The sequence below is a fragment of the Bison bison genome, unplaced genomic scaffold (genome assembly GCF_000754665.1).
Source record: "Bison bison bison isolate TAMUID 2011002044 unplaced genomic scaffold, Bison_UMD1.0 scf7180017864530, whole genome shotgun sequence".
In the NCBI taxonomy this organism is placed as follows: domain Eukaryota; kingdom Metazoa; phylum Chordata; class Mammalia; order Artiodactyla; family Bovidae; genus Bison; species Bison bison.
The window spans coordinates 7860069-7886448 of NW_011495080.1; the positions used below are offsets into that span (position 1 = coordinate 7860069).

Genomic DNA, 26380 nt, shown 5'->3' on the forward strand with positions numbered 1-26380 from the left:
GTCCTGCAGCAGTGCAACCTGGGAGTTTAGTGGAAACACAAATTCTTGAACCCCACCCTTCCTGCTGGGTAGGGCCCAGCAACCTGAGCTTTTGGGAGTCTTCTGGTGACCATGGTGCACACCCAGGTTTGAGAAGGACTGGACTAGAGCTGGTGTGTCCACAGAAACTGATCGGATACAGCACTGCAGTGTCAGCAGAGTGGGAACGTCGCCCCGTTTCTCAGGAACAGACAGGGTCCTTTCAGGTTAAGAGGAGCACCATCTTTCACCTGACCTGAGTCAGGTTTCCCCTGACAGCCAGCCAAGGGCTCACACTAAGTCCACACAGACGACACAGCCAGACAAGTGTCACCCCCAGCTTGCGGATTCTGAGCAAAATCCCCCTTCTCTGGTACAAAGATTCACATACTTGCTTTTCTTCTCTGATATTTACAAAATCTCTGATAGCTATGGGATTCAAAGATGGTGCTTATACTTAAAGGCGCCTTTCCTTCCATGTTACATATTTGGGGCTTTTAGGTCTTTGGGGGCCAAGCAGAACCAATTGCGGTTTTCTGTCTTAAGTATCTTCACACAGGCTGGGGAGATCCCAGAATATCAGTAGAAGGCAAAAGGCACATTTCCAGTAGTGACTCCAAGAGTCAGGGTCAGCCAGGCTTAAAAGAAAGGGCTGCAGAAGGTGGGAAGATATAAGTGTGGAGAAAAAGAGGATGAAGAGTTTGGTCAAAGAGAGAGAGGGACAAGGGCTAATTTCTCTCTTTCTCCCTGTAAATGCCATGGACAGAGGAGCTGGTGGGCTACAGTCCGTGGGGTCAAAGAGTCGGAAATGACTTAGGGACTAAGCATGAGCACCCTGCACCTGGACCACCCACCTGTCCTTCCTTTGAGCTACTGTTCCCGAGGCCTAGCGAGGTCAGAGCAGGGCTGACCACCCCGGTCTCCATCGGTGTCTGCGGGTAATTCAAGTCAGACAAGAGTCAGGCTGCTGAGAAGAAAATGGTAGTAACAAAAAAATATTTATTATTTTTCTAGAAAAAGATGAGGGAAGGAAACTGTGGTCGAAAGAGGGACCCATGAGCAAATGCAATGCTTTTTGTCATGTCTACTTTAAAAAACAAAACCCCTTTGGGCAAAAGAAAACTCGTGAAAGCTAGAACTGCCCTTGGACAGCGAGGTTCAATTCTAACCCAGATTTATAATAACTTTTAAAAGTTCTATCAATTCCACCACATTGTGTGGGAATTACCGCACACTTTCTCCCCCCCACCCCTTAACTTCTGAAAAACCAAACTGGCTCACTCACTCATATCTGGGTTTAGCTGAGGAAGTAAAATGCGTTTATCATTATCTACCACAGAAAAAGCACACTCAGTTTGCATCTCAAGATTGTCTTCAATAAAGTCTATTTTGCTTGCAACGGTGGCATAATCCTGCTTTTTCTTCCCCAGGTTCTGTTCTCTGCAGGATAGAGGGGCTGGGAAATGCTCTCGCTTAAGTCTTGCCTTTCCCCTTCTTTGTCTTGGCAGCGCCTGGCCAGCGGAAGCCGCGCAGCTGCAGGCAGTCGGCCACGTTGTGTGCGATGTAGTAGAGGTTCAGCATGGCGGCGGGGCTGAGGATGTCCACTTCCGGCTTCTTCTGCTTCTTCCCACGCGACTTGCCCCGGCCTTTCTTCTTCCCTTTAGCTGGCTTTCAAAGACAAGTATATACAACGGGGCAAAAGTTAGTTCTTATAACCTTGAAAATATGTTGAAATATGTTGAAAATATAACATTTCCCACCGAACTTAAGGGGAAAAAAAGTTCCTACAGGGAAAAAAAACTGACAACAAAAAACGTTTGTATAAAGCGGTAAGAGAAGTCATATGCATCCCGATGCAGCGACTGCTTATCAGGCACCGTCCCGAGACCCAACGTGATTTAAGCGCCCAGAGACTGGGAGAGCAAGGCGGAGAAACTGAGGCACAAGACCTATACATTGCGGGCTGTGTCATTCCATGAGAGGGTGAAGTACAGGGAGATAAACCGGGGCGGGAGAGAGAAGGTCAAGGGCCAGAGGGGAATGCGTGTAGGGGGAGGGGAAGGCTGTGTTCCAGGCTTCCCCAGCGCCTCCCCAAAGATGCCCTCCCAAGAAGAGAAGCGGCCTTCTCCTCTTTACTTTTGTTAAAACAGAACAAAAAAACTCCAAAAAACACAAAAAACTAAAATAAAAGCCCCAACCTATGGCAATTAGTATGTGGGTCTTGTTTGCAGTTTGATTAGAACAAACCATAAAAAGGCATTAAAAAAAAAAAAAAAAAAGCAATTGAGAAAATGACAATATCAAGTAATTATTAATTCAGTTAGGTCTGAGAGTGGCTTTGGGTCATGGAAGAAAATGTTCACACGTTCCAGACATGCATACTAAAATCTGTAGGCATGAAATGAAGCCTGAGATTTTCCTTTAAAATACTGCACCTTGCCCACCCCCACCCGACCAATAAAACAGATGAAGCCAAGGTGGCAAAATGCTTACAATTTCTGAATCTGAGATACGACTATATAGTGATTCATTTTACTATTCTCTTTTTGTGCATGTTTCAGAATTTTCCTAATAATGATTAAATTAAAATGTATTGGCTAATTAGGATCAAATACATATTTTGGCATTTGTTATGTGATACTCTCAACCTCATTAAGCAGTCATGAGGATTAAGGAGACACATAGAATCTCAGGCACATAGCAAGTATCTGACACTAAGCACTTAATAAAGGGCGTTGCCATCACTTTTATCATCGCTAATCCTCATGAGTTTCAAGGGAGGGAGGTATATTCGTATCTTAAAAATGGAAAAGCAGAGGCTCGGCAAGGTCACAGTGCAAACCAGCATTCACCAGGCTCGGGAGCAGTGCTCTTGCCACAATCACACTGCCTGGTTAAGGCCCTGTGGGCAAAGGAATGGATACCATCCTAACCTGGGAACAAATGATTCCCCAAGTTTTGCTACAGCCACACGAGGCTGCGAGGAATTCTCTATTCCTATGACCCACCCATACAGAAAGTAACAGATGGGAGTATACTACAGAAAAGGTGTCTCTTCTAGGCAAGGGAAAGGAGGAGTGTGTACATTATCAAGGATGCCTGCAAGGGCTAAATGTTTGTATAAAACAGACGTCCTGTTCATAGCACTTCACTTTAAAAATGTCCTCACTTAAACAAAGAGAAACATAGTCAATGTGTTAAAAATACTAAAATACATTTTTGTTAAGTGAAATGGAGGATGTTCCTAGATATGAAATGCAGGAATGAAGATGAGACATTATGTTACAACACAGTGGCCTGGCTTCTGTGAGGAAATCCAAATGAAGACAGACAATATGGAGCCCATATGATAACTGCATCTCCCGATAAAGCATCCTGGTGGGGTATCGGATGTCCACTGCCATAAGCTCTTAAGGATTCTGAGTCTTGGCTTCCTTTATGATTTTATACTCTTTTGCATGTCAAACACACTTGACTTACCTGGAATAACTGCCAAAAAAAAAAAGTGTGTTCTAATCTCTAAAATGGTTTGAGAACTAAGATTCACACAGAGTTTGACATTTTTATTCAAGGTTCTCATCTTTCTGTAGAAATTGGCAAACTGATTCTAAAATTCATATGGAAATGCAAAGGATATAAGACAGAGGTTTGACATTTTTATTCAAAGTTCTCATCTCTTTGTGGAAGATTCTAAAGTTCATAGGGAAATGCTAAGAGTTTTAAAAAAGAAGAACAAAGTTGAAGGACTAATACTACCTTATTTCTAGAATTATAAAGCTATAGTAGTCAGATGGTATTAGTGTTAAGATAGACAAATAGATTAATAAAGTGCAAACTAGACCCACATGTATATTTAGATAACTGATTCAAATAACTGATTCAACTGATTTTCAACAGAAGTACCAAAGCAGTTCAGTGGAACAAGGATAGGATAATCATTTCTATAAATGCTGCTGGAACAATGAATATCCATGTGCAAAAGAATGAACTTCAATCCATATATGTTCCATATGCAAAAATTAACTCAGAATGGTTCACAGACCTAATGGCTCAAAATTATAAAACTTACAAAAGAAAATACAGAGAAAATACTTTGTGACCTCGGATTAGGCAAAAATTTCCTAGATATGATATCCAATTTGATGTCTGTAAAAGAACAAATGGGTAAATTCACCATCAAAATGAAAATTTACGCTCTTCAAAAGATACTGAAAGGAGAATGCAAAGCAAAGCCACAGACTGGGAGGAAATACTTGCAAATCGTATGTCTTGAATGTGGTGATGGCCTAATGTCTGTACACCTATGCCAAACTTATCAAACTGTACATTTTATATATGTACAATCTATTGTGTATCAACTCTAGCTCAATAAATCTGTTAGAAAATTACTATAAAGGAATGAAAATTTTCAGTTCTGAGCTGGTTGGGTTGGTTGACTACAACCCCATGGCTCTTGGCTATTCTGGTCTCAGAACACAGAGCTCTCGACTTAAAACTCTCTGAAATCCTTAATGAAGACCATTTTAGCTTCAAGCCACGCTTGCCTTCCTTCTAGTACCCAAATGCGCCAAGATCCTCCCTGCTCCCTCCTCTTCCTGCAGATCTCCACAGCGGGCCTAATTTGTTTCTTATCTTTGTGCTAGCCTTTGCTCAAATATTACCTCTTCAGAAAAACCTCCCAGACACCATGCCTGTATTCTTTCTACTACTAAGGTGACCATATAATTCATTGCCCAAACCAACACACTGCAACAAGCATTAACTGGGACTGTCCCAGGCAAAGAGGGAGGAAGTACAAATGGCCTCCCAATAACCCTCCCAGCACTGTCACTTCCTATCTCCTTGCCCCAAGCACTCTTTACTATTTAATAATACTTTTTGTTTATATATTTATTGTATGTTTCCCTACCCAGAGGTTTTATCTTTGAGTTCGCTTAATTCCCCAGGACCTAGAACAATGTCTGGAACACTGCAGGGATGAATAAAATATGGTGAGTGAATAAAATGCAACTCAGATGCAAGACAAACAGCTGAGAAAAGAAGAGAAGGAAAGGCAAAGGAGAAAGGGACCAATACAGCCAACTGAACGTAGAATTCCAGAGAACAGCAAGGAGAGATAAGAAAGTTGTCTTAAATGAACAATGCAAAGGCACAGAGGAAAACAACAGAATGGGAAAGACTAGAGAGATCTTCAAGCAAACTGAAGATACCAAGGGAGCATTTCATGCAAGGGTTGCACAATAAAGGACAGAAATGGCAAGGACCTAACAGAAGCAGAAGAGATTAAGAAGAGGTGGCAAGAATCCAGAAGAGTGATACAAAAAAGTCTTCATGACCTGGATATACATAATGGTGTGGTCACTCACCTAGAGCCAGACATCCTGGAGTGTGAAGTCAAGTGGGCCTTCGGGAGCATGAGTACGAATAAAGCTAGTGGAGGTGATGGGATTCCAGCTGAGTTATCTCAAATCCTAAAAGAGGATGCTGTTGAAGTGCTGCACTCAATATGCCACAAATTTGGAAGACTCATCAATGGCCACAGGACTGGAAAAGGTCAATTTTCATTCCAATCCTAAGGAAGGGCAATGCCAAAAAATGTTCAAACTACCGTACAATTGCACTCATTTTACATGCCAGCAAGGTAATGCTCAAAATCTTTCAAGCTAGGCTTCAACAGTAAATGAGTCAAGAACTTCCAGATGTACAAGCTGGATTTAGAAAAGGCAGAGGTACCAGAGATCAAATAGCCAACATCTGCTGAATCATAGAAAAACCAGGGGAATTCCAGAAAAACATCTGCTTCATTGACTATGCTAACTCCTTTGACTGTGTGGATCACAAGAAACTGTGGAAAGTTCTTAAAGAGATGGGAATACCAGATCACCTTACCTGCCTCCTGAGAAATCTGTTTGCAGGTCAAGAAGCAACAATTAGAACCTTACATGGAACAAAAGACTGGTTCCAAATAGGGAAAGGAGTACATCAAGGCTGTATATTGTCACCTGGCTTACCTTATATGCAGAGAACATAATGTGAAATGCCAGGCTGGATGAATCACAAGCTGGAATCAAGACTGCCAGGAGAAATATCAACAACCTCAGATATGCAGATATTACCACCGTCATGGCAGAAAGTGAAGAGGAACTAAAGAGCCTCTTAATGAGGATGAAAGAGAAGAGTGAAAAATCTGGCTTAAAATTCAACATTCAAAAAACTAAGATCATGGCATCCGGTACCATCACTTCATAGCAAGTAGATGGGAGAAAAGTGGAAACAGTGACAGATTTTATTTTCTCCAAAATCACTGTGGATGGTGACTACAGCCATGAAATTAGAAGACTCCTGCTCCTAGGAAGAAAAGCTATGCTAAACCTAGACAGCATATTAAAAAGCAGTCACTTTTTAACTTGGTCAACAAAGGTCTGTATAGTCAAAGCTCTGATTTTTCCAGTATTCATGTAGGGATAAAGAAGGCTAAGGGCTGAAGAAGTGACGCTTTTGAGCTGTGGTGCTGGAGAAGACTTTTGAGAGTCCCTTGGACAGCAAGAAGATCTAGGCAGTAAATCCTAAAGGAAATCAACCCTCAATATTCATTGGAAGGTATTGATGCTGAAGTGAAGCTCCAATACTTGGCCATCTGATGTGAAGTGCCCACAAACCGGAAAAGACCTTGATGCTGGGAAAGACTGAGGGCAGGAGAAGGGGGAGAATGGGGCGACAGAGGATGAGATGGTTGGATGGCATCATAGACTCAATGGACATGAGTTTGAGCTAACTCCAGGAGATAGCGAAGGAGAGGGAAGTCTGGTGTGCTGCAGTCCATGGGGGTCGCAAAGTCAGAAACGGCTAAGGGACTGAACAATAACAACAGTCCACAGAAAGAATCCCACTTGGGACCCTAGACAGGGCAGCAGAAGCCAGGTGCCTGACTAGTCGCTCTTGGTATGTACTGGCGCCCTGGGCATTTTCTCGGTGTGAAGTTGCTCCGCAGAACCAAAGGACTTCAACCAACCAACTCACAAAAAGAGGGCCTGATTCCGCGGTTACAGTCCCCTTCGGCAGGCGCAGACCACCAAGAAAACCCCTCTCCCCCCTCATCTTTACCCAGAGCGCTCAGATCACTGGGCTGGACACCGCCACCCCACGACCCTTGGAGATGAAGGCGCCAATCTCTTGGCCCGGGCAACAAAGCTTAGTAAAGCGTGCCTCTACAAGACAAACGGTACTTAAACCAATTTAAAAAGTGCCTCGGAACCTCTTAGACGTAAGTAGAGTGTATTACCATGGTAATGCGTTCTCAGTTGAGCCGGTGAGTGTGGCAAGGGTTCCCAATCCTGAAAGAAAGACAGAGACCCGAGTTCTCCGCATCGCCTGGGGGCGGCGCCCCCGCGCCCATTCCTGCCGCTCACCGGGCTGCCGCCTCTGCACTCGCTAGCGAACCGCTGCCGGTCCCGGGACCTCGCCCCGTTTGTGTGGGACCGGCTCCCGCGGAGCGGCGCAAGGAGGCCGAGGCGCTCAGGGGAGCCCGGCGGGGCAAGGGGGCCGTCAGCCACCGAGCGGCCGCCACGCCGGACTGCGCACCCGCCGCACGGATGTTCCGGGATGCTCGTCTGCGACAAGTGCGCCTCTCGGGCGCTGGAGAGCCGCGCGCACAAACGTCGGGAGGCGCGCGCCGCGGGGGCGGGGCCGCGCAGTGTCTACCTGTTGCCTGGACACCCGGGCCTGGCGCCCGGCCGTTGGCAGAGTCCGACCCGCCCACCCCGTCCGCGGAGCCCTGCCCGCCTTCCTGACAGACGCCGCCAGCCCTCCCGGATACGCCGCGTTGGCCGGGCCACTGTCCCTCGAGCGACTCTGGCTAAGGTTGCGCGCGCGTGGAACTCAGGCTCGGCGCAGCGGCGGCTGGCTCCGGGCCACACCCGGCCGGACGGGGCGGGGGTACCGTCTTGGCCTTGGAATGGGCGGATTCAGCTGTGAGTGTGAGCTCTGCCACTCACTGACTGACCTTGGAGAAGTTAGCCAAGACTCCAGTACCTTTTTTGGGAAATGAGATAAAAGCCTTTGAGGGTTGAAGTGAAAACAACATGCGGAAATGTCTTAAAAGAGCCTGTAATAATAGAAACATTACAAAATTAAAAAATTTTTTCATGATTTATTTTGGCTGTGCTGTGCGCAGGCTTTCTCTAGTTGTGGCAAGTGAGGGCTACTCTCTAGTTGCAGTGCTCTGGCTTCCCATTGTGGTGGCTTCTCTCGTTGCAAAACACAGGCTCTCGGCACTTGGGCTTCAGTAGTCGTGGCACACGGGCGTAATTGCCCAACTGAGATGTGGAATCTTCCCGGATCAGAGATGGAATCCGTGTCCCCTGCATTGACAGGCGGATTCTTAACCGCTGGAGGAGCAGGGAAGTCCTACAAAATGGTTTTTAAAAGAGCCTGAAAAAAGTTCTTATACCGGTTGTGGGATAAAGCAAGAAAGGACCCAGTAGAGGGAGTTCTGCTTCCAACCGTCAGCTCATCCTGACATCCTCCCTGCGGAGGGAGAATACAGTTTAGGACCAGGAACCTCATTCATTTTAATGACTCATCTCCTTTCTTTTTATTCAAGTTATCAGGCATCTATCATGTGCCTGACACTCAAGTTTTGGGCCCAGGAATTCAGCCGTAAATGCAACAAAGTTCCTTTTTTCTTTGGGTGAGGGACAGGGAATCATGTGGGGGGCGTGGCAGACATAAAAATGATAGGTGCAACAGGATGTATTACATTGAGTTTATTAAATTGATGTGATGATGGCTGACAATTCTTAGACTGGTGGATGGGGAAGGTCTCTCTGAGGTTTAGCTGAGATTTGGACGATGAGTCAGCTATGTCAAGGTCAGGGGACAGGACATTGCAAGCCCAGGGCAGGAGGAGGAGACTGGACTCAGATGCAGGGGCGGGGTCCTGAAAGGCTCTGCAACCAAGGTCAGGTGTGTTTTTGTTTTCCTTCATATGTTTGATGAACTGGCTTCCAAAGGGGGGGTATTTGTGCACCAAGTTCTCATATATTTCCTTTCTCTAATCCTTCATCAGCAAAGCAAACCCAAGTTCCAGCTACTTTTAGGAGACCTGTGCTTTCTCCTCTGCTGGCCCCTCTCTTAATCCCTGGGTTGGGGCAGCTCATACTCTTTGCTTACAGTCAATGGGTCATCACAACTTTCTCAGGTTAATGTCTACCTGGCTTAGTTTCAGATCTGTTCTAGTCCTGCTTTTCCTGAGTTCCAGATTGGAGGTCTGAAAAAAAAAACAAAAACATAAAGCACAAGAAAGCGTGAAAGTGGACAGGTGGAACATAAAATGGATGTCTAGTGACAACTGGTACAACCTCAATGGCAGCACCATTTTCCACTGACCGAAAGAGTCATCAGTCTTTGCACTGGAGAAAGCCTTAGCACTGACCTGCAGGAGGTGAGGAGGGCTGCTGAGGTGTGGGGCTGAAAGGCAGACTTCCTTACAACAAAGAGCACAGGTTGCTGTCAGAGTCAAAGGAAACTGTCATCGACGACATAAGCATTTTTCTTAAATACCAGTCCACTTAAGAATCACTTAATGTTCAGGACTTAAGATCCATTTGTTCTACAAGAACTGAACAAATCTTCCTGTGTAAACTGGAAGATGATGTTAAATTTAGACAACTATTTAAACTCACATTAGAAAAGCACTAGTTAATTTTATCTGTTTATGAGTACACATCCTTATGTCTTCTTTATAAATAGTAACATTAACTGTGCTGTTCTTAAAAAAAATTGCCAGAAATAAAGTGTGCATTCTTAGAATATTCAAACTTAGAATATTCTGTCACTATCTTTCTTAGAAGTTACATTTAAAAATTCCTATTTCTTCCTTTTTACTCTGGTGGTTTCTTCCTTCCTCCCTCCCTCCTCCCCTTCCTTCCTTCCCTCTTTTTTTTTTTTTTTATCTCATTAAGTTCAACAGTATAGCACTGCATTCACTTCATCCATTGTAGCCTGAATTTTGAAGAGGAAGTTGTAGAAAAAATAAAATTCTTTGTAGATAATCTCAAGCACTAGGGGCCCAACAGTGAGAACCTTGGAGTGCAGTAAGACCAGGTGGGGCAGACTCAGGAAATTATCTAGGGCTGGGGCTGGCAAACTCAGAAAGTAAATGTTTTAGGCTTTTCAGGCCTTGTATCCTCTTTTTCCAACTACTCAACTCTGCTGCTATAGAATGAAAGCATTTATAGACAACACATGAACAAATGAGCGTGACTGTGTGCCAATACAATTATTATGGAAACTAAAATTTAATGTCCCATAATTTTCATGTGACATATTTTTCTTCTATGGATCCCCCCCACCCCACCACCTAAGCATTTAAGAATGTAAAAACCATTCTTAGCTCACAGGTTGTATAAAACTGCCGGTGGGCCAAATTTGGGCTATAGTTTGCTAACCCCTGAGCTAGAGAATTTAAATTTAAATGTTATTCCTGCTGGAGGATTCTTTAATAGGGTGGGAATAACCAGTAATTATTGAATACTCATGTTTAACAAGCATTATTCTAAGCACTACTATATTGATGCATTTAATCCTTATAAAGGAAAGTTATGACCAACCTAGACAGCATATTAAAAAGCAGAGACATTACTTTGCTGACAAAGGTCCATCTACTCAAGGCTATGGTTTTTCCAGTGGTCATGTATGGATGTGAGAGTTGGACTATAAAGAAAGCTGAGCGCTGAAGAATTGATGCTTTTGAACTGTGGTGTTGGAGAAGACTCTTGAGAGTCCCTTGGACTGCAAGGAGATCCAACCAGTCCATTCTAAAGGAGATCAGTCCTGGGTGTTCATTGGAAGGGCTGATGCTGAAGCTGAAACTCCAATCCTTTGGCCACCTGATGCAAAGAGCTGACTCGTTTGAAAAGACTCTGACACTGGGAAAGATTGAGGGCAGAAGGAGAAGGGGATGACAGAGGATGAGATGGTTGGATGGCATCACTGACTCAATGGACATGAGTTTGGGTAGGCTCCGGGAGGTGTTGGACAGGGAGGTCTGGCGTGCTGCAGCTCATGGGGTCATAAAGAATCAAATACAACTGAGTGACTGAACTGAACTGAATCCTTATAATTCTGGTGAAAGTCGGTAGTATTATTACCCCCATTTATAGATGGGGAATCTGAGGCATTGGAGAAGGAAATGGCAATCCACTTCAGTATTCTTGCTTGGAGAACTCCGTGGACAGAGGAGCCTGGCACGCTACAGTCCACGGGGTCACAAAGAGTTGGACCTGACTGAGCGACTAACACTACTACTAATCTGAGGCATAGAGAGATGAAATAACTTGTCATTTACCATACAGCTCATGGGGGCAGAGCCTGGATATGCCAACTCACCAAGTTGGGTGCTGTACCGTCAATCTGAGCCCTTATGCTGTATGGCCTTTCTGGGTAAATTATCTCACATCTTGCAGCAAAGACATATTTTCATAGGCATCCACATGGAGGATCTTTGTCCTGCTAGCTCCATTAAGCATTTGAACAAAAAGTTACAGAATATTCAAAGTAATGTTTCCATTTGGAGGCAAGGGGACAGATGGTGCTGTCTTATTTAGTAAGAAAGTCACTGTCACCAAAGGTGTTTGGGCAGAGGTGGGATGACTTTTGTACTCTTGCAGTTCCTTTGAAAGGCTTTGGTTATTTTCTTTTCCATAAAATAAAAGTAAAAATTTTAAATCTTGCTTTTTGAAATTTAAGTCTGACTAATTACTAAAGGAGCAAACAGGCTATGCATCCCCCACAGCCCACTCAGACACAATCTCATTCAGCTTACAGGAGCTGAGAGTCTGAATGGCCAGAAGAACTGCTGGTAGCAAATTGTATTTCAGCTGCTGCTGAGTCACTTCAGTCGTGTCCGACTCTGTGAGACCCCATAGACGGCAGCCCACCAGGCTCCCCCGTCCCTGGGATTCTCCAGGCAAGAACACTGGAGTGGGTTGCCGTTTCCTTCTCCAATGCATGAAAGTGAAAAGTCAAAGTGAAGTCACTCAGTCATGTCCGACCCTCAGCGACCCCAAGGACTGCAGCCTTCCAGGCTCCTCCATCCACGGGATTTTCCAGGCAAGAGTACTGGAGTGGGGTGCCATTGCCTTCTCTCTAGCTTTGGCCTATTGCTGTGAGAACTGAGTGAATCTCTTAACCTCATCCCCAACACAACATACACACATGCACACACCCTGTCCTTCCCGTCTATACCTTTTCTTCTAACATTTCTTTTTAAAGTTAACCTCTTTTCTTTTTGGCTGCACCACATATGGGATCTTAGTGACAGAGGTTGAACCTGTGTTCCCTGTAATGCAAGCTTGGAGTCTTAAGCATTGGCCCTAACATTTCTTAGCTGGAAAATGCCGGAAAGCAGAGTTAAGGAAGAATTATTTAATTATTTGATATATTAAATTTAACCATACAAGAGAATACTGATATAGAAAAAGAGATCTACAGGATAAATAAAAGAAAGAATAGAACAGTACATTGTGCTCCTATCTGTAAAAAAAAAAAAAAAAAAGTCGATGACAAAGAGATGGATATGGGAATTTTCTGAAAGAATAAAAAATAGAAAAAAATACTGACAGTGATTAATTCTGGGGAACAAGATGAGATCTGGGTTGAGAGATTACATTTTCCACTGTGTACTCTGAAAAGTATTTGAATTTTTTACACGTACCTTCTTAATAAAAATACCAACACATAAATGTATTCTTCAGTTTTACACATGTTCCCTCATGTCATATCCTCTACCCAAGGCTAAAATTTTCTTTACTTGAATCTCTTTTGGCTACATCAATAGCTGCAAGTATTTTCTTGCATTATACCTCTAATACTGATAGAGTAAATGAACCAATATTGCTATTTGTTAGTGCCTGATGAGTTTCAGCGGGTTGAATTGTGACCCTCTAAAAGGTATGTCCATGTCTTCATTCCTGGAAACTGTGAATATGGCAAAGATGTAAGTAAGGATATTTAGGTGGCTACAGAGCTCATCAACTATAGCATCCAATGAGAGCAAAGTCATGAGTTTGATTGTATAAACCAGTGTCATTTTTGTCCCAAAATCACAGGTGCATTCTTTTTTTTTTTTTTGGCTGTGCCATGCATCTTGTGGGATCTTAGTTCCCTGACCAGGGATTGAACCCAGGCCCTGGCAGTGAAAGCATCGAGTCTTAACCAGTGGACTGCCAGGGAATTTGTCACAAGGACATTCTTAATCTCAGCTATTTTTATTGTAAATACGGGTCATCTCAAGAAGGACTAGAGAAAAAAGAATTCTACTTGGAGGGAAAACAGAAAGCACGGAACACTGGTCTTTATATGACAATGATTAATACTTTTCAGGTGGAAGAGCCGGGGATCTATGGACAAGGAAGGTCAAGAAAGCTACACTGAACATATCAGCAAAAAACACTGAAATGGGTGGTTTGAAATATTCATTGGAAAGCTGTTGATATCCTCAAGAAGAATCTCTAGGGAGTTCCCTGGTTGCCTAGTGGTTACAACTCCTGGCTTTCACTTCCATGGCCTGGGTTCAATCCCTGGTTGGGGAACTGAGATCCTGCAAGACAAACAGCGCAGTCATTAAAAAAAAAGCATCTCAGAAAGTCCCACCACCAATCTCAAGGGCAACCTGGGAAGCTGCTGTGACTTACTGTCTACCCGTATGTCTGGTTGCAACTGCCTCCCTATAGGTAGTACGCTCATCCACGTCAACTGCTTTTTGTCAGTAGAATATGAGCAATCTGGGCTTCTCTGGTGGCTCAGATGGTAAAGAATCTGCCTGCCATGCAGGAGACCCAAGTTTGATCCCTGGGTTGGGAAGATCCCATGGAGGAGGGAATGGCAATCCACTCCAGTAGTCTTGCTTGGAGAATTCCATGGACAGAGGAGACTGGCGGGCTACAGTCCATGGGGTTGCAGAGAGTCAGACACGACTGAATGACTAACACTTTCACTATGGGCAATTTGACCTGTGCCACACCCAAGCAGGAGCTTTAAATGTGCTTGCATGGTATGGTTCGGTCTTTTGCTCTGTGCTTAACTATAAGAACACCATGTTCCAGGTAGGGACTATTCCATCAGCCTAGTGCCAGAATAAGACAGCATCTGGAGTAGAGCTAATCCAGAAATTTAACCTGAGTTGAGCAGAGTAGCAGCTACCTGCCAGGACCAATAATGAGAGAAAAAGCTTTGTCAGAAGTCACTGAGATTTTGCAGTTGTTTATATTAGTCTACCCCCAGGCATCCCTTTAATTTTAACTTTCCTTTCTAGATCTAATGTCTTTAAGATTCCCTTGTGTTGAAGAAGTCAAAGACCAATTTCTAACTCCAGTTCAATTCTCTTTTTATTAAAGTGCTTCAGTAGATATATAGTGTTACGAACAATCAACACAAACTTTACTGAAACATTCACAAATAAAAATCTTCTACTTTATAAATCACTGAAATAATGTTCTTCCATGTTGTAACAGTAATCATCATTGATTGATTACTCTGAATTTATTCCTAACCACACACATGTATTCTCAAATAGGGTAATTCAAATCAATTACTGTAACGTATGGGACTGGCTTTCAGTACCTGAATGCTAATCCCAGCAAGTCAGTAGAAAAATGATGTGATTTGAAACTAATCAAATATCCTTGGTGCCTCAGTTTTCCCATCTGCACTGAGAATTAATCTTCCCTTAGAGACGATTTATTTAAAGACAGTATGAAATGTTAAAGTTTAGTATACATCTATGCCTTAGAAAGCATTCATGTGCGTATTTTTAAGAGTAACCTCTGTTCTTGACTAAATTAAATACTATATACTGTGTATTCAAAATAAATAGATGATTGCTCTTTCCTTAAAAGTTGTCTTTTCACTTAAATCACATTAAAATCATAAAATAGAGATTAATAATGATATACTCAGTAAATTTTAATTGCAATGAGGACTGCTGTGCTACTCAGGCAAAATTTACAGACTATTTTAAGTTTCATCCATTACACACTTAACATTCTTCATGATCTCACCAGAAAAAAACAAACAAAAAGAAATCCTGCTACTCTACAGCACAAGGAGGTAAAATCCAAGCTATGATCAGAGTTTTGGTTTAGTTTCTTTGGGAATTATTAGCAACTCTAACAGGACTTCCAAGAGAGACTCTGGTTGACAAAGGGTGGAGTAAATAAGCTGATTTTGACTAGACCTCCTGGCACCATAAGAGAGGCCTGGTGCTATCACTAAAAAGATTCAGTAGAGTCCTTATTGCAGGGAGGGGGCATTTAAAGTAAAAAAGCTTGAAACTACAGATGCCATAACTTTGAGGACAGATGAGAAATAAGATTATCCTGACTGAATCAGAAACTTCCCTAAAAACTGTTTCAGTTGGGAAGCATGTGATTCCCAACTGAGAGAGAAGTTTAAAGAGGTTGGTACATGAACCCTTACATTTTCAAAGAAATGTGTAATACTTTTAGGTAGAAACAGAATTGCTAAATATCCACAGGACACTTTTTACTGCTAGCAGTAAAAAGAGGGGGGGACAAAATCACCAATCAAAATAGGAGAAAAAGAAAAATGGTAAGCTGTGATGCTCTTGGTGTTCTATTTCATTAAAAAATAAATTGATCTTGAGCACTAATGGATGTGTCATCTCAATAAATAAAACCTCCTATAGTTAACTTGTCATTTAAAAATTAACTGGGTGAAAAGGATAACTTTCTGCAATGTACTCAGTCATTTTAAGACTGAAGTGGTTTCAGAAACACATGAAACATCCTTGGAGGAGGCCTGACTGTTTCATATTGGTTTGTGGCAGATCACTCCATGCTGTACATAGACTACACGAGGAAATTTCACATTGAACATAGATCTCTTAAGGAATAAAGAAAAAATACTTTAAATGATATACTTTTCTCTAACATGCAGTATTTACGTAACAGTAAACCACCATCCTTCCCAGAGAAGATGCAGGTGCTCTAAAGATCATCTTAGAGCAAATTTTAGAAAGAGGTGTCTGGATGTTAACTTTTAAAATACAGACTTAATTTTAATGTTAGATTTGCAAACCCTCCGGTAATCCAGGGTGAGCAAGAAGAAAATGTCCTCTCTATTTTATGACCTGCAGTTCCTATTACCTATGATGAATGCTATAAGTCAAATGCCATAATAAACTTATTCCTACTCTTGGGGCCAGTAGAGGCTAGCCTGGTTCTAGGCAAGACCAAAGAAGGGAGCGGTCCCACATAAGAGCCTGGCCAGGACTGATCCAGTAGGAGATTTCAAGGCCAGCTGGGCACCCAAGTGACCCCAGGGCAAGGAAATCAATTTTTTTTTTAATCACCCAGGATCCCAGCCTTCTACTATCTCCAGGCCTAACTGTCCCCAGAACAGTCCTGAACCACGCTGGGTGTCCTAAGTCTAGGCCAGCTCTACCCTGAACAAGCACTCCCAGGGCTGGAAACAAAGGCTGAGTGGGCAGGGTTGGCAGAGCACCATTTATTGGAGCCAACCCCCACCTATCAGATGCTTGTTGACAAGAGCTCAGTCAGTGATTCTGGAGCAGCTCCTCCCAACAGATGGGCTGTGAAAACACCTCTCTCTCCAGCCAGAGCTCATAGGAATAGTGGAAATCCTCAGGCAGATCCAACCTCTGCCCCAGCACACTCTGCAAGCAGTTATCCACAGGTGAAAACTCAGAGTCCTGGGGTCTGTCATACCGGCGGCTGTTAAAAGCTTCAATGTTGGCCCTCAAGGTGCATTCTTCCGCTTGGAAGTCCCATGGCCTGGCATCGATGTCTGTGTTGGGAAGATTAGAAAGAAAAAGATGTATACAACTCAGGACACTCCTCATCTTAGCACAGAGCATGGTCTATGGGACACCAACAATGGAACAGCTCAGAGTTCCCTTTTTTGCAAAGAGCAATGTACAAAGTCAGTACATAACATGCTGCTGGTCAGGTTTAAAAAATACATGCCCATGTACATATGCTTATACGTGTAGAGACTATTTTTGGAAGCATCTAGAAACTGGCTAACAGTGATAACCACTGACAGGGAAATGAGGGCCCTGAGGGAAATAAACTTCTTTTTATTGTATTTCCTTTTCATTATTTCATTCTGTTACTAATTATATATATTTTCCCAAAATAGCAACTCAATTCCCTCTACTGAACTTTCCTTGGGAATGGAAGTTACCCATTTGAAAGAAATCACAGTTTTCAAGGAATGGTAAGAGGCAGGAAGGGGAACAAGGAGAATCAGCATGGACTAACTACTAAAGACTTTCCTGACTCCCTGGATCCACCTCCCCCAACCCTGTGCATGATAAATCCATATGCAGCTTATGTTAATATTATGAGGTGAAGTCTTCCAAGAAAGTTAAAACAGAAAACAATCTGCTTTGCTTCTATTTACCCCATTTAGACGTTTATATCGGGGCCAGAGGTATGTATTTCCCAGATTTTTTAACGTCTCGCACTCAACAGGTGCAGCTTGGGTTTGGGCTCATGATGGCAGCAGTGACAGATTGCCATTTGTAAGATAAAACATGCCCATGTTTTAAAAACCTAGAAGAACTTAGGCGTTAGGCTTCCCTGGGTAAAGAGTCTGCCTGCAATGCAGGAGACCCGGGTTCAATCCTGGGTTGGGAAGATCCCTTGGAGAAGGAAATGGCACCCCACTCCAGTATTCCTGCCTGCAGGATCCCCATGGACAGCGGAACCTGGCAGGCTACAGTCTATGGGGTCTCAAAGAGTCAGACATGACTGAGCGACTTCACTTTTACTTTCTTTCACCTCACAAGAACTTGAACAGTTAATTGTGCTTTAGGTCTTAGAGAAGTTGCATACTGACTTATTATCTGCTAATCATATGGTTCCCTTAGTTCTCTGCACTCTATTTACAGCAGCATCCTCTATATTCAAAAGAAAGTGAAGTTGCTCAGTCGTGTCCGACTCTTTGTGACCCCATGGACTGTAGCCTACCAGGGTCCTCCATCCATGGAATTTTCCAGGCAAGAGTACTGGAGTGGGTTGCCATTTCCTTCTCCAGGGGATCTTCCCAACTCAGGGATCAAACCTGGGTCTCCCACAATGCAGGCAGACACTTTACCATCTAAGCCACCAGGGAAGCCCCATCCTCTATCTTCAGGCAGGTGACAAATCCCAGCAAAGACAAATCGTTAGTCATCTAACCAATAACTCTTAAACACAATTATGCAAATGATGGCCAAATCCCACTACAGCTCTTCAAAATAAATTCTTCCAACTCTGGTAAGCCTATAATATCTTGGTAGGTCAATCAGAAATATAATGTCTCCTGATACAATATGTGATATGTGATATAATATGCAGTTCACTATAGTATAACACATTACCTAGACTGTACTATAGCTAAAAAGATTTAAGTTGAATTAATCAAACCTTTAGATCTACCTTTTAGCCTACAGATAATGCCAGAGATAGAGAAACAAGGTAAATGAAACCACAAAGAAGCAAGCAGACAAGTCCAGAAGGTGGACATTCTGTAGAAGAGCTGGTCTAGTTCTTCTTTGTCAGTGTTATGGAAAAAAAAAAAACAAAACCCTGCTAGATTCAAAACAAATAAACGGACATAACAATCAGATGAAACTTGTGGTCCTGGGCTAGATTATGACTTGGAAAAAAAAGGCTTTAAAGAACATTTTGGGGCAACTGGGAAATTCTGAACATGGACTTGATTATTAGATAAAATGAACATATATTGATATGGAAAGAGATAATGTTAACTAAAAAGAGAAGATTATAAAATAGCATATACAATTTGCTTTCATTTAAATAAAACCTATACATATATGTAGAAGAAAAAGTCTGTAAGAATATATGATAAGATTTCTGTTTCAATCTTTGGGTGGTACAAATGTGGCATAAATATGATAATACAGTAAAGTGTTTGCTTCCTTGTATTTTCTAACTGCTTTGTAATAATTAAAGGTTATTTTAATTTTATGGCTTCCCTGGTGGGTCAGACATGCAATGTAGGAGACCCACGTTCAATCCCTGGGTCAGGAAGATCCCCTGGAGAAGGAAATGGCAACTCACTCCAGTATTCTTGCCTGGAGAATTCCATGGATAGAGGAGCCTGGTGGGCTACAGTCCATGGGGTCGCAAAGAGTTTTTTAATCTTAAAAACCTCTCAGAGAAACCTGTCACTTAAAGGAACATTTTGAAAAAGGGTAATTATCCCTCAAGTGACTTGTTTTATAATAATGAATTACCATAGCTTACATGGAATAGGGTACATGGCAGTGCCTTACTGTTTGTTATAGCAGCACCTGACTATAGTCACATATTTTCTCATCTAAAATATGTTAACAGTTCATACCAAAAGAGTAGAGAGGTCTAATTAGCTTTGTTTAAACCCCGGGCCACTCCCAGAGGCCAAAAGCTCTGAGAATACTCACCATTCCCGTAAGCCCAGTCATCATTCATGCGGTGGCGTACTTTCTGATAAATGGCTGACATGGTTTTCATGTTGCTTTTCCTCCACTGGCGCCCCAGGTACTTGGTCTGTATTTTCAGCAGCTTCAGCACATAAAGTTGCAGCATGGCCTGTTTGACTTTGAGGGCCCGCTTTAAGATTGGAGCAGATTTAAATACTACCAGCATCTGTCCATTTAAAGAGGGATAAGGATGAAGAAGATAGATAAGGATCTAATGTTTCCTGGAATTTCCAACTCACAGATAAATTAAGCCAAACCTGGCTAACCTCAGACTACCGTGGGGAGCTTTGGGAAATCTATAGTCCAGGCTCCATTTAGACTTAGTCTTTAAGAAAAGAAAGGAAGCACTCCATTTACATTTCACAATTCAAAATATCTAATATGCAAAGTGTCAAAAAATTTTGTCAGCCACACATGCCATTTCTACAGTTACCAGTGTATGTTCTGGAGGTAATTGTATATATGTGTGCATCACTTTTATTAACAAAAATGATAGCAAATACATACCCTTTCACACTGTTCCATACCTTGATTTTTACTTAACAATATAACTTGAAAATTATTCCAAAGCAGTATAGAACTGTCTCATTCTTTTTAATGGTTGTATTTACATTCTACTGTAATGATGTACCATAAATTATTTAACCAGTTGGTATTAATGAACATTTATGTTGCTTCCAATCTTTGATGATTACAAATAATGCTGCAGTGAGTAATCTTAGACTTGTATCATGATTATAATGCATGACTATAATCCAAAAAACAATGCTAACTTCCTTACCAGAGCTGCCCTGAGGGAGGGTCCATATTCTGTTCCCCGAAAAGAAATGGATTGGGAAATAATTATAAAATAAGTGCCTAGAATTAGGAGGTTCCAAGTCTTATGGAGCATTCAGTGTCTGTCTATAGAGCTCACAAAGCAGGAAGTCCATATTTATTAAAAATTTAAAAAATCCAGTTAGTGGACACCATGATCTGAAGTCCTACTCACCATGGTTCTTGAATGCTTCCATTTGGTCAGTTTATTGAGCAGCCTCAGGAGATTGATGCAGGAAAAGAGGTTTCTCCAGCAGAACTGGTTGTTGTCTCCAGCTTCCTGTAATAAGGCATGTCCATCATTATCTCATGGGGCTTCCCTGGTGGCTCAGATGGTAAAGAATCTGCCTGCAATGCAGGAGATCCAGGTTCACTCCCTAGGTCGGGAAGATCCCCTGGAGAAGGGAATGACAACCCACTCCAATATTCTTGCCTGGAGAATTCATGGACAGAGGAGCCTGGCAGGCTACAGTTCATGGGGTTGTAAAGTCAAACACAACTGAGCAACTAAGACTGAGAGAGCATTATCTCAACCCTTCACGGATCATAGCCTTGTTGTGGCGAAGGGGCTTGCATAACTCAATGAAGCTATGAGCCATGCCCATGCAGGGCCACCCAAGACAAACGGGTCACAGTGGAGAGTTCTGACAAAATGTGGTCCAATGGAGAAGGGAATGGCAAGCCACTCCAGTATTCTTGTGGTGAGAATCCCATGAACAGTATGAAAAGGCAAAAAGATATGAGACCTGGGAAGATGAGCCTCCCCAGGTTAGAAGGTGTCCAACATGTTAAAGGGAAGAGCGGAGGGCAATTACTAATAGCTCCAGAAAGAATGAAGCATCTGGGCCAACATGGAAACGACCCTTAGTTGTGGATATGTCTGGTGGCAAAAGTAAAGTCTGATGCTGTAAAGAACAATATTGCATAGGAACCTGGAACGTTAGGTCCATGAATCAAGGTAAATTGGATATGGTCAAGCAGGAGATGGCGAGAGTGAACATCAACATTTTAGGAATCAGTGAACTAAAATGGACAGGAATGGACGAATTTAATTTGGATGACCATTACATCTACTACTGTGGGCGAGAATCCCTTAAAAGAAATAGAGTAGTCCTCATAGTCAACAAAAGAGTCCAAAATGCAGTACTTGGGTGCAATCTCAAAAATGACAGAATGATCTTGGTTCGTTTCCAAGGTAAACCATTCAATATCACAGTAATCTAAGTCTATGCCACAACCACTAATGCTGAAGAAGCTGAAGTTGAATGGTTCTGTGAAGACCTACAAGACCTTCTAGAACTAGTACCAAAAAAAAGATGTCCTTTTCATCACAGGGGATTGGAATGCAAAAGTAGGAAGTCAAGCAGTATCTGGAGTAATAGGCAAGATTTTTGGCCTTGGAGTACAAAATGAAGCAGAGCAAAGGCTAATAGAGTTTTGTCAAGAGAACACACTGGCCATAGCAAATATCCTCTTCCAACAACACAAGAGATGACTCTACAATGGACATCACCAGATGGTCAACACAGAAATGAGATTGATTATATTCTTCACAGCTGAAGATGGAGAAGCTCTATACAGTAAGCAAAAACAAGACCTTGAGCTGACTGTGGCTCAGATCATCAGCTCCTTACTGCAAAATTCAGGCTTAAATTGAAGAAACTAGGGAAAAACCAATGGGCCATTCAGGTATGATCTAAATCAAATCCCTTGTGATTATACAGTAGAGGTGATGAATAGATTTAGGGGTTGGATCTGGTAGAAAAAGTGCCTGAAGAGCTATAGAGAGAGGTTCGTAACATTGTACAGGAGGCAGTGACCAAAACTATCCCAAAGAAAAAGAAATTCAAGAAGGCAAAGTGATTGTCTGAGGGGCTTTACAAATAGCTGAAGAAAGAAGAGAAGCGAAAAGCAAGGGAGAAAGGGAAAGATATACCTATCTGAATGCAGAGTTCCAGAGACTAGCAAGGAGAGATAAGAAGACCTTCTTAAATGAATAATGCAAAGACGTAGAGGAAAACAACAGAATGGGAAAGACTAGAGGGCTCTTCAAGAAAACTTAAGCTATCAAGGGAACATTTCATGCAAGGATGAGCATGATAAAAGGAAATAAATGGTAAGGACCTAACAGAAGCAAAAGGAATTAAGAAGAGGTGGTCAAAAAACACAGAAGAACTACACAAAAAAGGTCTTAATTACTTGGATAACCACAATGGTGTGCCTAGAGCCAGACATCCTGGAGTGTAAAGTCAAGTGGGCCTTAGGAAGCATTAGTATGAACAAAGTAAGTGGAAGTGATAGAATTTCACCTGGGCTATTTCAAATCCTAAAGATGATGCTGTTAAAGTGCTGCACTCAATATGTCAGCAAATTTGGAAAACTCGTCAATGATCACAAGACTGGAAAAGGTCAGTTTTCATTCCAATCCTAAAGAAGGGCAATGCCAAAAAATGTTTAAACTATCGTACAATTGCTTTCATTTTGAATGCAGTAAGGTTATGCTCAAAATCCTTCAAGCTAGGCTTAAGCAGTATGTGAACCAGAATGTCTAGACGTACAAACTGGGTTTAGAAAAGGCAGATACCAGAGCTCAAATTGCCAACATCCACTGCAACACAGAAAAAGCAAGGGAATTCCAGAAAAACATCTACTTCTGCTTCATTGATTATGCTAAATCCTTTGACTGTGTGGATCACAACAAATTGTGGAAAGTTCTTAAAAAGATGGGAATACCAAACCACCTTACCTGTCTCCTGAGAAACCTGTATGAAGATCAAGAAGGAACAGTTAGAACCACACATGGAAAAACTGACTAGTTGAAAACCAGGAAAAGAGTATGACAAGGCTGTAATTGTCATCTTGTTTATTTAATTTATATGAACAGTACATCATGTGAAATGCTGGGCTGGATGAATCATAGGCTGGAATCAAGATTGCCAGGATGAATCACAGGCTGGTATCATCAGATACGCAGATGATACCACTCTAATGGCAGAAAGTGAAGAGGAACCAAAAAGCCTCTTGATGAGGGTGAAAGAGGAGGATGAAAAGCTGGCTTGAAACTCAACATTCAAAAAACTAAGATCATGGCATCCAGTCCCATCACTTCTTGACAAATAGAAGGGGGAAAAGTGGAAACAGTGACAGACTATTTTCTTGGGCTCCAAAATCACCGCTGACAGTGACTGAGGCCATGAAATTGAAAGATGCTTGCTCCTTGGATGAAAAGCTATGACAAACTTAGCTTATTAAAGAAGCAGAGATATCACTTTGCCAACAAAGATCCATATAGTTAAAGCTAAGGTTTTTCCCCTAGTCATGTACAGATGTGAGAACTGGACCATAAAGAAGGCTGAGTGCCAAAAAACTGATGCTATTGAATTGTAGTGCTAGAGAAGACTCTTGAGAGTCCATTGGATGGCAAGGAGATCAAACCAGTCAATCCTAAAGGAAATCAACCATGAATATTCATTGGAAAGACTGATGTTGAAGCTGAAGCTCCAATACTTACTTTGGCCACCTTATACGAAGAATCAACTCACTGGAAAAGACTCTGATGCTGGGAAAGACTGAAGGCAAAAGAAGAGGGTGCAGAAGATGAGATGGTTGGATAGCATAACTGACTCAATGGACATGAATTTGAGCAAACTCTGGGAGACAGTGAAGAACAGGGAAGCCTGGTATCCTTGGGGTTGCAAACAGCTGAATAGGACTTAGTGATTGAACAACAACAATCATTATCTCAACACCTACAAGGCTTTCCTTCCCAGAATCTGGAAGTCACGGTTGGTCAGTTCAAGTGAAGCCTTCCATATGAAATGCTACCTCCTTTCCATCCCACTTCTCACATCCTCCCTTCTCCTCAAGGCATGCAGTATCCTTCCTCTGAAAACACACAGCTGGAAGACACGATCCTGGAAGACTCTGTACCGAGAGCAAGTACTGGTTAGAAAGATGATATATGAACATAGGAATATCATTTGAGCAAGATTTCTCGTGTAGCTTTCTGCTTTAGGATCAGAAAAGAGATGACAGAATTTTACCCCCATATACTTTGCATTTATGTAAGCTATGTTGGTAATTGCCAAGAATTATTCCGGCAGATTTCAAACAGTATTGGATGGATCTGATATTCATTACAGTTAATTAAAAAAAAATCAACCTCTGCCCTCCTTTATCAAACCATATTGCAGTAAATTACTTAATTCTCTAGCATGGTTGGAAAAATGGCAGATGGTTAATTTGAACCAGGTGTTTCTCTTGACTGTTTCTTAATAGCTTGTGAGCACCCAAACAGATGGATGTCAGATCAGAAACAGGTAATTACTCACAGCAACATCTTTCAGGGACAAAAATAAGAGTCTTTATGGATTCTGGGGTTCGTAAATATATATTGGTATCAGAAGCTACATGAATCAGTTAACACATATGGTGGTCAAACTAACACCTTGGAAGTTCCTCAAGTCTTCAGTGTGAGAGGAGAATGTGGAAGTGAGGAATGAGCAGAAGTCAACTGCTTTCTGGTGAGTGGGAGATTACCCCCCAACACACACAAATGAATCTGAAGCAAGCAAGGTAGACATACGTCAACTGTGAGATGAACAGCCAACACCTGTAAGGATATTAGGCTCTCCTAAAAATGAATAATACTGAGGATCAAGAAGTTGCAGGGAAGCTTTTCAGAAATATTGTTTAGAAATAATGTTCTCCCAGGATGGTCCCTGGTGGTCCAGTGGTTAGGACTTGACATGTTTACTACAGGGGCCCAGGTTCGATCTTGGGTCCGGAAATCAAGGTCATGCAAGCCACATGCAGTGATCAAAATAATAACAATTTCTTTCCTCTAGCAAATGTTCAATATTGTGTTTAGAACCGGTCCCATGAAAACCACCTGTTTTGTTCTAAAAGAAACTTCCGTGGGAGTTTCCACTCAGGTGCATTAGCTAATCCTGCTTGCCCAAAACACAGATCCGGTTTTATAGATGTTACATCTTGTGTGGCTAACAGAGGAGACAGACTTTTATATGTTTATTTTTTAAAATAAGAAGCAGTGAAACAAAAAAACATATGGGAGAAGTAACTATATTTCCATTGTGGGCTTCCTTTATCCTGACTTCTAATATGCATAAAAGCCTTGCGTTCCTTATGGAGTACGGAAATAGCAGCCTGGTCTTGTAGAAGCAGCCCTGGAATAGGCACCAGGACACCTGGGTCATGGCTTTGACCCCGGCTGTATCATCTCAGGCAAGTAATTTCCCTGTTTCCTATAAGAGGTTGAACTAAGATAACCTTTAAGATCATTTTAGCTCTGACCATTCAATAATTCTGTGGCTTACCTTCTCCAGTTGGTGTAAAAGTTAAAAAGCTTTGAGTGACAGAATGTTGACTGTGGCTGCCTTTTCCTGAGAGCTGAGTCTCAGGAGTCCTACAAGCTGCGCTAGTTCCCCCTGAAGGCAGTCTCACCTGCCCAGGGCCTTGCTCTGCTTTCCTTCTAATGACGCTTCCCTGATGTCTGTAAGTAGGCCCACTTCTGGCATCATGGAGCAGGCATCGAAAGCACACATACTGGTCAGTGGCTCGCCCAGGCTTGTCTGCTTTGTCAGAGCCTTGCCCAAGCCTTCTCCCTTCTTCCAACCCAACAAATTATTTTTTTCCAGAAAGCCTTTAGGTCTGTGAGTACTTATTTGGATTTGCCAGTCTGTCTGTCCTTTTTTTTTAAGCCGCACTTAGTTATGACCAACCTAGATAGCATATTGAAAAGCAGAGACATTACTTTGCCAACAAAGGTCCGTCTAGTCAAGGCTATGGTTTTTCCAGTGGTCATGTATGGATGTGAGAGTTGGACTGTGAAGAAAGCTGAGCACCGAAGAATTGACGCTTTTGAACTGTGGTGTTGGAGAAGACTCTTGAGAGTCCCTTGGACTGCAAGGAGATCCAACCCGTCCATTCTGAAGGAGATCGGCCCTGGGATTTCTTTGGAAGGAATGATGCTAAAGCTGAAACTCCAGTACTTTGGCCACCTCATGCGAAGAGTTG

At 42.4% G+C, this 26380-nt stretch overlaps 2 protein-coding genes across 2 annotated transcripts in view; both read right to left on the minus strand.

The window, feature by feature from the left end:
* Positions 1–997: 997 nt before the first annotated feature.
* Positions 998–8101, minus strand: SMKR1 (small lysine-rich protein 1). Its single transcript, XM_010831758.1, has 4 exons — positions 8050–8101; positions 7810–7966; positions 7301–7653; positions 998–1682 (listed from the first exon to the last, which is right to left on the minus strand). The coding sequence occupies exons 1-4, from the start codon at positions 8099–8101 to the stop codon at positions 1492–1494; spliced, it is 753 nt and encodes a 250-aa protein (XP_010830060.1). The 3' UTR covers positions 998–1491.
* A 6291-nt stretch (positions 8102–14392) lies between these two features.
* Positions 14393–26380, minus strand: part of STRIP2 (striatin interacting protein 2) — a 53373-nt gene continuing 41385 nt past the window's right edge. Inside the window, exons 21-23 of the mRNA XM_010831759.1 lie at positions 20520–20624; positions 19490–19694; positions 14393–16845 (exon numbers count right to left, since the gene is read on the minus strand). Of these exons, the coding sequence (XP_010830061.1) occupies positions 16595–16845; positions 19490–19694; positions 20520–20624 (561 nt within the window). The 3' untranslated portion in view covers positions 14393–16594. The remainder of the gene's footprint in view (positions 16846–19489; positions 19695–20519; positions 20625–26380) is intronic.

Coding starts and splice junctions, on each gene's coding strand:
- SMKR1 (XM_010831758.1), bottom strand. CDS start 8,101: ATGTTGTTTTCACTTCAACCCTCAAAGGCTTTTATCTCATTTCCCAAA. Junction 7,967..8,049: donor TATCTCATTTCCCAAAAAAG/GTACTGGAGTCT, acceptor GCCCATTCCAAG/GCCAAGACGGTACCCCCGCC. Junction 1,683..7,300: donor ACTGAGAACGCATTACCATG/GTAATACACTCT, acceptor TTTGAAAGCCAG/CTAAAGGGAAGAAGAAAGGC.